The sequence below is a fragment of the Colossoma macropomum genome, unplaced genomic scaffold (genome assembly GCF_904425465.1).
Source record: "Colossoma macropomum unplaced genomic scaffold, Colossoma_macropomum, whole genome shotgun sequence".
NCBI lineage: Eukaryota > Metazoa > Chordata > Actinopteri > Characiformes > Serrasalmidae > Colossoma > Colossoma macropomum.
In genome coordinates this window covers 35625014-35636126 of record NW_023494800.1, presented here as the reverse complement: position 1 = coordinate 35636126, position 11113 = coordinate 35625014, and the positions used below count along the sequence as shown (strand labels likewise).

Sequence of the window (11113 nt, the reverse complement as noted above, 5' to 3'; positions counted from 1 at the left end):
GTAAATTTCATGTGAAGGGAAAAAAATAAGAATAAACTCCAATTTAGTTTTATGTGTATAATGCTTTACTGATTGACATTGTCTTAAAGCTGCTCAGATTTAGACTTCAGATTTAGATTGAGCTGAAAATAACAGAGACAAAAGGAAAAATCCCTGAGATGGTATGAGGACGAAAGCTTGAGAGGAACCAAGATTAAAAAGCGCCATTGTTTAAGCAACCCAATTCAGTCTCACTCTAATCAGTGACAGTGATCTGGTTTGTTGAGACAGCTGTAGCACCTCAGTGTCAGGTCAGCTATGTAGTGTGATTAATCATCAGAATGCAAGTTTAATTAAGGTTAATTCTGTTTATTTTAAGAGAGATTTAATTACTGTCATGCAATGGCTTATTGTTCAGTGCAGCTACAGGGAGATTCACTGGAAATAGGCCCTGAATATTCTGTAATAACTCTCTCTAGGATGAAGCAATCTGAACAAAACCCTGCGCAATGTGCTCCTCAGTATATGGAGCTTCGAACAAGCTGGGATGCCCCCGCGTCGGAGTGATGAGGTAGGCGCCGGACTGCCGTCACGATGTTTAACCACCGTTTGCAACTCCCGGGTGCATACCCCCGTACCCCTTCATGGGTCTGGCAGAAAACGGAGATCACTTCCAGCATCACATGTGATTCAATCAATTACACATACATCAAGGTATGTGGCGTATTTATTTGGTTCAGATTGCTTCATCCTAACGGGAGTTACAACAGAATATTCTGAGAATATCTCCCTGTAGAATCACATCACAACCCTGAGAGAAGGAAAAGGGTCTGAGTGGGATGAGGTGGGAAATTCTTGCTACTGGCTAAAAAAGCTATACCAAAGTCTATTGCTGCAGAGGTTTCCTTGGGATCCTTACTGTAAACATGGACAAATCTCAGGCCCTTTTCATATTTTCACAAAGAGCTGTCCAAGATTAAGAGCTGTTGCAGCATACTTAAGTGTTCAAGTTTGAAGCAAAAGCAAACTTACTACAGTATTAATGGTTTCTCAGCTGAAAATAACTTAGGGAAAATTTGTTTATAATTAGGAAGGAACAATGAACAGAAAGTACCTTTGTGTCAGTACTTGAAAGCTGCCGATAACAGAGGGAACTACAAAAGTTGGTCTTTGGGGGAAACGTCTACAGTACCATTACAGATGATCACTGAGGCATGCACCCCTCTGCCTGTATAGGTGCATGTTTGTTAACTAGCATGAATCAGTGTGATGATCAGTTATTAATCTCAGCGTTACTGAGCTCTACTATTTATTTAACCTCACACATTCTGCTGTTTCATAACAGATCGAATTCTAATCTGCGCTTGTATATTCTTCATATAACATTGTTTATATATGAATTTTCTGTTAGTGTTTGGGAAGACGTGTGTAGATTATGGGGGAGGGAATAAGAACAAATTCCAGTTCAGTTTTGATTGTATAATACGTTGATGTTATTTTATCATTGATGTTATCTTAAAGCTGCATATCAGAAATTTAAGTTTACAACTGTAATGAGCGAACTGAAAGTAACTGAGGGACAAAGAAAAATCCCTGAGAAAGTATGAGGATGAATGCTTAAGATGAACCAAGATTAAATCAAGGAAGCTAAATTCAGACTCTAATCAATTACAGTGATCTGGTTTGTTTAGACGGCTGCAGCACCTCAATGTCACGTCAAGAATGTAGTGTGATTAACCATCAGAATGCACTAAGACTAAGTTTTATTAAGGTTAATTCTGCTTATTTTAAGAGAGATTTAATGACTGTTCTGCATTGTTTTGTTGTTCACTACAGTAAGAAAGGAGAGTAAAATGATTTTGGTGTCACAACCCTTTGAGGACTGCCCTGCGATGGACTGGCGACCTGTCCAGGGTGTATCCTGCCTTCCGCCCAGTGACAGCTGGGATAGGCTCCAGCACCCCCCGCGACCCAGAAGGATAAGCGGTTTAGATGATGTATGTATGTATGTAACCCTTTGAGGAAGAAAAGGGTCAACAAGTCTACAAGAGGTGGGATATCCTGGCTCCTGGCTGGGGAACCTTACTGTGAACACAGTTCTCAGATGGGCCCTGTTCACATTTTTCCAAGATGTTCAGGAGTAAGAGCTTTTGCAGTTTTCTGCAGTGTTCAAGCTCCAAGCGAAAACAACCTTATCTCAGTTTTTACGGCTTTTCAGCTGAAGATGAGCAGTGGAAAAATTAATTTGTGCAATTAGAAAGGAGGAATGAACAGAAGGAAAGTACCTTTGTGTCAGCATTTCACCACTAGAATTACACTGAAGGCAGTTCACAGTTTAAAGCTGATGCTGTTCCTATCCACTTTCAGTGGAACTGTTTCCTTGTTCCCCCTCAAATGCTACCAGGAGCTGAAGTCGTCAGCGGGGAGTCTTTGTTGAAAATGTCTAAAGTAGCATTACAGATGATCACTGAGGCAGTTTGTTAACTAGCATGAATAAGTGTGATGATCAGTTATTAATCTCAGTGTTACTGAGCTCTGCTAAAGCCTGAGTAGACTGATAAATCAATGTGATCAGTTATTAATCTCAGTGTTACTGAGCTCTGCTAAAGCCTGAGTAGACTGATAAATCAATGTGATGATTAGTTATTAATCTCAGATATGTCTCCATATTCTGCCCTGATAGATCTGCCCCAGTCAACTGTAAGTATTGTGAAATAGAAGGAGCAACAACAGCTCAGCCATGAAGCAGCAGATCACACAAACTCACAGAGTGGGGATGTAAAATGTAGACGTAAGACGTAAAAACTCCTCTGTTGCCTTACTCACTACAAACTATCTCTGCAAGCAACATCAGAAAAAGAACTGCGTCAAAAGCTTCATTAAAAATGGGTTTCCATGGCCGAACAACTGCACACAAGCATAAGATCAACATGTGCAATGCTAAGCGTCAGATGGAGGGGTGTAAAGCACCACCACTGGACTCTGGAGCAGTGGAAACATTCTCTTATTGTGTTTGGTGATGTAAGACTGGCATGCAGCTGCTCAGCCATGGAAACCCTGCCATGAAGCTCCCAGCACATAGTTGTTTGTTGATGTTGATGCCAGAGGAAGTTTGAACTCTGCAGTTATTGATCAGCAGAGCGTTGGTGACTTTTATGCTCTATGCTCCTCAGCACTCGGCGACCCGCTCTGTAACTTTACGTTGTCTGACACTTCGTGGCTGAGCTGCTGTGGTTCCTAAACACTTACACTTTTTAATAAAACCCCTCACAGTTGATCGTGGAACATCTAGGAGGGAAGAAATTTCACAATCTGACTTGTTGCAGTGGTAGCATCCTATTACAGCACCACACTTGAGTTCAGTGAGCTCTTTAGAATGACCCATTGCTTCACTAATGTGTGTAAAGGCAGACTGCATGGCTAGCTGCTTGATTTTATACATTTGTGGCAATGGGACTGAATTAAACACATGAATTCATTGATTAAGAGGTGTGTCCCAATACTTTTGTCCATAATTGCTTTTTGAGATTCTAAGCTTGTTAGGCTTCACTTAGCACCTAGTACCATGGATGAGTGTGCTGGTTGAATTGGCATTCATTTTTAAAGACTACAATGCATAAATCATATGAAAAAGTACTCACAAAAAGTCAGAAGGCAAGTAGGGAAGTTGAAAAGCTTTATTTTAATAAAGCTTTATTTATAATTGTTGTTGGAAAAATAAAATGAAATAATCAATGAGTACCTCTAAGTATGTTTATGTTAATGATCTACTGTGATTATAATCTTTTCATGATATTGATTTAGTAAGATAGACAGAAAATATGTGGTAGAAGGTTTAATGATGTATACAGAGCTGCATCTCTTCTTCCTGTAGCGCCAGTTTATCCTATAACAAAGGAAACAGATGTGATTTCTGATGTTTTTCTTAATGCAGATTGGAAACTAGATGTCCTGTCATTAGTTCAAAATACACAGAATTCAAATGGGATGGGTCTTTAACGGAGTAGTTTAGTGCAAAATCTAATTTACATCAGTTTCCACTCAGCCCAGATGCAGTTCATCAGACAAGACATGTTTGGTGTCCAAGTTCACCTTCTTTATGGAGCTGCTAGGCTAACAGTGCTAACAAACACTGGAAGTAAACAGTCACCAAAAACAGTTTCCACAAATAAGTGCCAAAATCTTTAGACACTTCTTGCTTCAAATAACCTAGATAAGCTACAGTAACTTATAAGAACAAAAATGATTTAGTAGAATGACCTTATTTCCACATTTAAGCTATAATTGAAAATTGAAGCTACATTATCATCCACATAACATCCTGCTTTCCAGTACTGTTCCACCTTCAAACTCTGGGAGGCTGGAGCGGAGATCATTCTTTACCTGAAGTTTGTAAAGAAGGTCTCCAGCGAGATATTCTAAAAACTACAAAGTACATTTTCACAGATGAAAAAGTGAATTTGAGATAAGCGCTGTTTGCTTTTTCTCCATTTTCATTGCGCTGTCATGCCATATGTAGCTAAGAGGACTAGGCTGAAGTTGGCTTCCTAATCACCAGCTTTTTACTAGAACTTTCCGTTTCGCCTTAAATGGTGCAGCAGTTGTGTTCTTTAATTCTGCAGCAATGCAACTGCGGCACCATTTAAGGTGGAACGGAAAATCAGGATAAGAAGCTAATTCCAGCTTCATGCTAAGAGGTGGTCCAGGAGTCACTGGTGGGTCAATCATCCAACTGATGCATTTCTTTTTGTGCTTATTCAGGTTCAAACATATACAGCTGAGACTCATTTGTTCAGAAAAAAGTGGTTCTGAAATTTGCAAAATGGACATTAAATTGAGTCTTGCTAAGCTTAGCTTTTCGACTTGCGTTAGCTTCCGGTGCACCTGTGTTATGAAGCCCTGTGTTTGGTCGTAATGTGCAGAATGATACCAAATTTTGCTCGTACTGTGTTTTAAACCACATTGACTTGTCTGTGTGACCTAAATTAAGACCTGGATGCAATTTGAGAGAGGTTTTTTGTATTTATGGAAATGTTGGGGTGACTATTGACTTCTAATATTTGTTAGCAATGTTGGCCTTGTAGCTCTAAACTAAAGAAGCAAAAATAGGACCCCAAGCATTTCTCGGCAAACTGATTACATCTGGGGTGAGTGGAATATCATGTAGATTTGTTTTTTCGCCAACGTATTTCTTGAACTAGCTGGATGAACTGTGATATTATACATATTGGTACAAAATGCAGTGAACCGTACCTTAACTGCAGCAATAGAAGCGGACATCATTAAGAGAGGTGTCGTCTAGCGGTCCCTGAGGAGCCTCCACCTTAGTTTCAATGCCGCAGATGCCCCTTCCAGGACAAGCTGGACTCCAGGAACCCCAGGACCCCCAGCTCATGCCGTCACCCTCCCACACGCTGCCTCCACTGCATCTGAACCTGAGAAATTTTTAAGCATTAATTGTCACTGCAGTCATTTTCAGTCAGATGTCTTGAATTAGAAAGGCAGGTTTGTGGAATTGCTAGTGCAGCGGTCACCAACCCTGACCCTAGAGATTTAAGGCCATGCAGAGTTTCAGCTCTATCCTTAATTAACCACACCTGTCTGACCTGAGGTCTGTTGGGATGGTGGATCACCAATGCAACTTATGCTTTACACGTAACCTGCTGCGTATTAAGAATAATAAACAGCTCCTGGACCAATCAGAGCCGAGCTTCTGATCAGTCAGGGAGGAGGTGGCATTTGTTGTATATGCTGCATTCAGCCTATATAAACACAGACATTTTCTATGTTGAGCAGCATAAAGATCAACGCTACAGATACAAGCCTGGCCTCCTGGTCCCAGTTCTGATATAGGAAGGATCATGATGTATTGTGCTCCACATTACAGAAGGGGCTTTAGAGGCGTGGTATGCAAAGCTGTGGCCGTCCGTTAGAAAAGACAGTTGTTGGTTTTAATGTGTTTTTTGTTGTTGTGTTTAGGATGTGTTTATGTGTTATTTGTGCTTTACTGTGTTGGGCTGTGGGATAGAGTGGGCATTAGTGTCTACCTTGGAGCAAAGATGTATGTAATAGACCTGCCCCCAGTTTGGCTGCTTTTCAGTGGCCTTTTTTGCTGATTCTAATAAAAGAACATCACTTTGGGGAAAAACAATTGCTTCCTTGCATCTTTCTTTTGGTTCTTCTCCACCATGAGGACACATTGGTGTCAGAAGTGGGATAGCAGCACAAAGCAGCGAGAACAATAGCAGAATCCTAGTGCAAGGCAGTCTGGAAACAGCTGCAATCGTGAAAGTGCAGCTAACAGCCGAAACATATTCAAACAGATATGAGGAAATTAGTTTAATGAGGAAATGAGTTAGTTTGGTGGTCTGGATGCGCCTTTCGCTCTTCCCCCTTTTGAGAGAGGCAGGCCTAGACTCTAGGCCTTACATTGAGCTAGCTGTTAGCACTCCGACCATGTGTGAGGCACGCCGTGGCCAAATATAACCCCGATAAAGCGCTAAACTTGTGAATAGTTGTGTTCACCTTCCTTCATGTATAGGGGAATGCTACAGCATTAAACCCAGTGTGGGAAAGTGAATGTACACCACCATTTGTCAGGCGCTAACACAACACTTGAAATCCTACAGACACTGAATCCCATAGTTAGCTAAAATTAGCATTATTTTAGCAGTGTTAATCACACACTTACAAAGTTTTCTACATTAAAGTCTGCTATATAATGAAACTAAAAAAAGTTTATGAACTCACTTAAATATGTTTTTTTTTAAACACTGGTACAGGTTGTGCTAGGTAGGCTGGAAGGCTTTTAGATAGCTACTGTTAGTTAGCTAGGCTAATGTTGACTAACTTTACCACCAAAGTTACTACCTAGTAAAGTATATAGTTGTTGTATTTACTCTGGTTCATAGATATTTAAGCTCAGCTAGCTCTTTTACCATTTAAATAATAGAAAACTGATAATGAAATATAAACTTGAGTTATAGAGAAATTTGTCAACCGCTGTGGTAAAACGAGTTAAATGCTGCTGTATTAGGTTAAGTGAAGCTGAAACTTGTTGAACATGCTATCATGTATTTTGGATTTGGGTTGGAGGGTTGGTGACCACAGTACTAGTACAATAAGTCAGAACACAGCAGTCCTACTGGATTCTTTGCATTACTGTGAGAAGTAAAGAGGAAATCACCTTATGTTGTTGGCAGCAGTATCGTCAGAATACCGTCCCTGATAGGACTCCACACGCAGCTGAAAGGCTACTAGTTGTCCAGTTGGGCACCACTTGTTTTGTGTCCATTGCCCCCAGCTGAAAGACATAGAAAAAACACACGAATAGCAGTGGTTACTCACAGTTATCACAGACCACTTAATAGTGTTGCAATGGTGCTACATCAGTGGTATCAGTAAAGTACAGCATATGCATTACGCTATAAAGCAAGCTTTGGGAACCCAAGCCAACCATTTTTTTGGCCTGTTTCACTCCATAATAAACCAAAAAGGTATTATACAGCCTGACTTTGTTGTGCTAAAAGGAATACTGCAAAACTAGGTGACAACAAATGGTGGAATCAATCAAGATCATTGATTGATTTCAAAGCTAGAAAATATTACAAAATCTTCAATACATATGACATAGGCTTATATGTAATATTACACGTATTATATACGTTTTATATGCTAGCCCAGTGTTGTAGACAGAAATTACGTTTCTGAAACACAGAACATGTTCTTTTTTTTGTTTGGGTCTGTTATCCTGATAGTTCACTTTTCAAAATAAAAAAATGTCAGAAAAGGACATTTGCTAACTTCTTGTTTTTCACAGCCCACCATGGCGCCTATGGTGTAATACTAGCTGTTGAACCATTTTTGGTGGAAAATTCGAACAAGATGGAACATAAGAAGCTGTTTTATATTTTGTTTTAATGCTGGTAGTGTGATAAGGTGATTGAAGCTATCAGAATATCCTACCTAGAGGTTTTATGTGCAGATCTAACTATAAATATGCACTATGATTTAGACATTTCAACAAGTTAACGTTAGCACAACTCACATCCATGTTTTGGCAACAAGTGCTAGCAGTGATGTTATAAATAAGGAGACCAGTCACTGGTTGAAATATGAATGGGAAAGCTCGTAGCAGTCAATGTGATGTCTGTTTGTGGAGAAAGTCCTGCCCTTGAAGGAAAAGAGCCAATCAGCTTGCTGGTTACACTGCAAGCAAGGAAGGGTTGACAATATTGTGGTGCTAGCATGAAAAGCCCTTGTCTCGTTGTGGTGATTTGCACAAGCGCAGTAACCAGAACAACCTGAAAAATCAAAATTTTTTTTTCTGCATTATTGAGCCAAATGCTACAAACTATTTATGAGAATTTGTCTGATTTTACCAGTGATTTCAAATATGTTTTTTTTTTATTATTGGTATTTTGACTTCTAGTTTTGAATATTTAGGTCTCTCCCCATTCAAGGATATAGGAACTTGAGGCCTTATTACAGAAACTTCTTAACTCTAAAATCTTATGTGTTTAGCCACCATGATGACTTCAGTTAGGACTGAATTTAGGACAGAATAGCAGTTCATAAACTTATCCATTAACTCCAGATAAGAAAACAGCATCACACAAACATCCTAACTAGACTAAACCTCCTAAATCCTGTCCTAACTTTAGGATGAACCCCAACAGGGTCCTCACTTCTGTTTAAGGTCCGTTTCTATGGTTTTTAGGCAGCTGTGTCAGCAGCATAGTTCACTACCAGCATAATGAGCTCCATTTATTTCTACTGTAAAACGCTGCTTTCACTGTGAGATGATTTTCTTTTCTAACTCTGCGTTTTAAAGATCTCAGACGCTGCAGACTCGATCTCCACCGCCCCTCTGATCACCTTCGTGTGTTAATGTTGATGATGAAATATTACAGTGATGGTGGTGAATAATGAGGAGATGGAGCTGAACGTGTGTCTGTTTATTAGGAGGAGTAACGTTAGCACGCTCGGCTAAAGCGTTTGGGAAATGGAGACTGAAACTGGGGAACGGTGACGCTCTGATAAACAGCAGGGGGCGCTCTCACTGTATTCACTACTTACACTTTATCGTTTAGTTTTGTTAGACCTTTTCTACATCAGTAACGGTAGCTAGCTAGTTAGTCAAGTGGTTAACTTGATTATTTTGATCACGTTTACATGTTAGCTGTGTGTGTATGGTTGGTTGCTAGGTAACAGACATGACAGTTGATTGTCGACTTCGATCAACTAACTCTCTTGCTCTCTCTCCTTGTGGCCCCCTGCTACACTAAGCACTACTGCTGTGTGTCTTGTGCACATACAATAGCTTTAAGATGAAAGCTTTACCTTCCTGAGTTGGATTGTGTTGTAGAATAGTTGATAGTGGAGCTGGACGCGGTGCGAGGTGCAGTGCAGCGGAGAGCAATTCCATTTAGGGCAGTGTCATCACCCCAAAATCCCCGATTTGGCTCAACCTACAAAAAAACAACAAATACTACTCATTCGCCAGCTAGTGATATCTAGCTGGCCTGGAAAACAATCGTGTAATCAGTATATAGTCTGTCTCAAAGGAATTATTGCATTTGTATTACATATAATTACACTACATAAAAACGGTTGCAAACATTATTAATATCTTTGATTTAATATGAAGTAAGGCTACAAGTGTTAACATTACTCTGAATGCTCTGTGGTTGTATACTTGTCCACTTGCCCAAAACAGTCTAATTTATGGATGGCCATTCCCAGCAGGCACAAAGAAAAAACAGCTACAGTTTTTCTCTTTCCGTAATTCTGGCAGGAGTACATCAAATATTTGACTTGTTTTCTCAAAATATTGAATTGGCATCTCAAAATAATGATTCAGTATCTTTATCTTGGAATAATGACTTACTGTGTTGAAATCAAGTGGTAGTAACTTGTAATAATGACTTATTTTCTCAAAATATTGAATTTGCATGTCAAAATAATGATTCAGTATCTTGGAATAATGACTTACTGTGTTGAAATCAAATGTTAGTATCTCGTAATAATAACTTAGTATCTTGTAATAATAAATGAATGTGTTGATACAACTTTTTATGTCAAAATAATGACTTATTTTCTCAAAACATTTAATTACTAGGTCAGCATAATGATGATTTTTTTTCTGTCAAAATCAGTACTTAGTATTGTGCAATAACGACTCAAAATATTGACTTTGTGTCTCATGGTAATAACTTGCTATATCAAAATGAATTAGTATTTTGTAATAATTACTTTTCATTTTATAAAAATAATGGCTTAGTTTCCTATAATATTGACTTACAATGTCAAAATAATGACTTACTTTTTATGTCAACATAATGACTTAGTATCTTATAATAAAGACTATGTCAAAATGACCTAATATCTTGTAATAATGGCTTATTTGTTTAATAATTCACAATAATGATGTATTAACACCAGAAATAATTTACTTTCTTGAAATTTAACAACCCATTATTTCATCAATGTTTTGAGAAAATACATCTTGAGACATTAAGTCAACATTTCTAGAAAAGAAGTCATTATTTCGAGAAAATGTACTGCAGTACCACCATAAAACATGACATACTGACCTTCAGACTGAAACCTGTGGCGTAGGTGCCCAATGGACACATCTCTCGATTGCCCCATGTGCCCCAGACCTGCCCGTTGCCCACAGTGATGAATCCAACGGTAGGCCTGTCAGCGACTCGTGTCCTGTTGCCACTGTCCCCTGCGGACTGCCCTCTGATCTGCACCCCAAAAGAGAGCAGAAGCAGAGGCAAGATGATGTTGGTGAACTGATTCATGCTGTCAGATTAGGCTAAATGAATGAGGTGGGCCGGTACTACAGTCGCTCTGTCCTTTCGGAAAAGGAAAACTAGTTTTGTAGACAGACGCACAGCTGTGTTGGACTGTCTGTGCCTGTGCAAAGTGAGGGGGGTATTTATACATGAACCAAACCTGTTACAGACTTGCTAATCTGACATCTGAACAATTCTGAGATCTTTCGCCTCACTAAACTGACCTGCATTCTGCCAAGAAAACATTCTTGTGTTATTAGCATCACCAAATTACACAAGCAATAGTTTTGTTAACAGTTGTTTAGCAACTGCTGTGTTTCTTTGGCCTT

General features: G+C 39.3%; 1 protein-coding gene across 1 annotated transcript; it reads right to left on the bottom strand.

Moving 5' to 3' along the window:
- Positions 1 to 3745: 3745 nt before the first annotated feature.
- On the bottom strand, positions 3746 to 10790 carry LOC118819766 (vitelline membrane outer layer protein 1-like). Its single transcript, XM_036587670.1, has 5 exons — positions 10575 to 10790; positions 9322 to 9449; positions 7166 to 7282; positions 5233 to 5414; positions 3746 to 3865 (listed from the first exon to the last, which is right to left on the bottom strand). The coding sequence occupies exons 1-4, from the start codon at positions 10788 to 10790 to the stop codon at positions 5234 to 5236; spliced, it is 642 nt and encodes a 213-aa protein (XP_036443563.1). The 3' UTR covers positions 3746 to 3865; position 5233.
- Positions 10791 to 11113: the final 323 nt, after the last annotated feature.

Bases quoted from the DNA above. Each gene is read 5' to 3' on its own strand.
- LOC118819766 (XM_036587670.1), bottom strand. From the start codon at position 10,790: ATGAATCAGTTCACCAACATCATCTTGCCTCTGCTTCTGCTCTCTTTT. The intron at 7,283-9,321 runs GTAAAGCTTTCA...TATGTCTTTCAG, and splicing joins ACACAATCCAACTCAGGAAG to CTGGGGGCAATGGACACAAA. The intron at 5,415-7,165 runs GTGATTTCCTCT...AAAATTTCTCAG, and splicing joins ACTGCTGCCAACAACATAAG to GTTCAGATGCAGTGGAGGCA.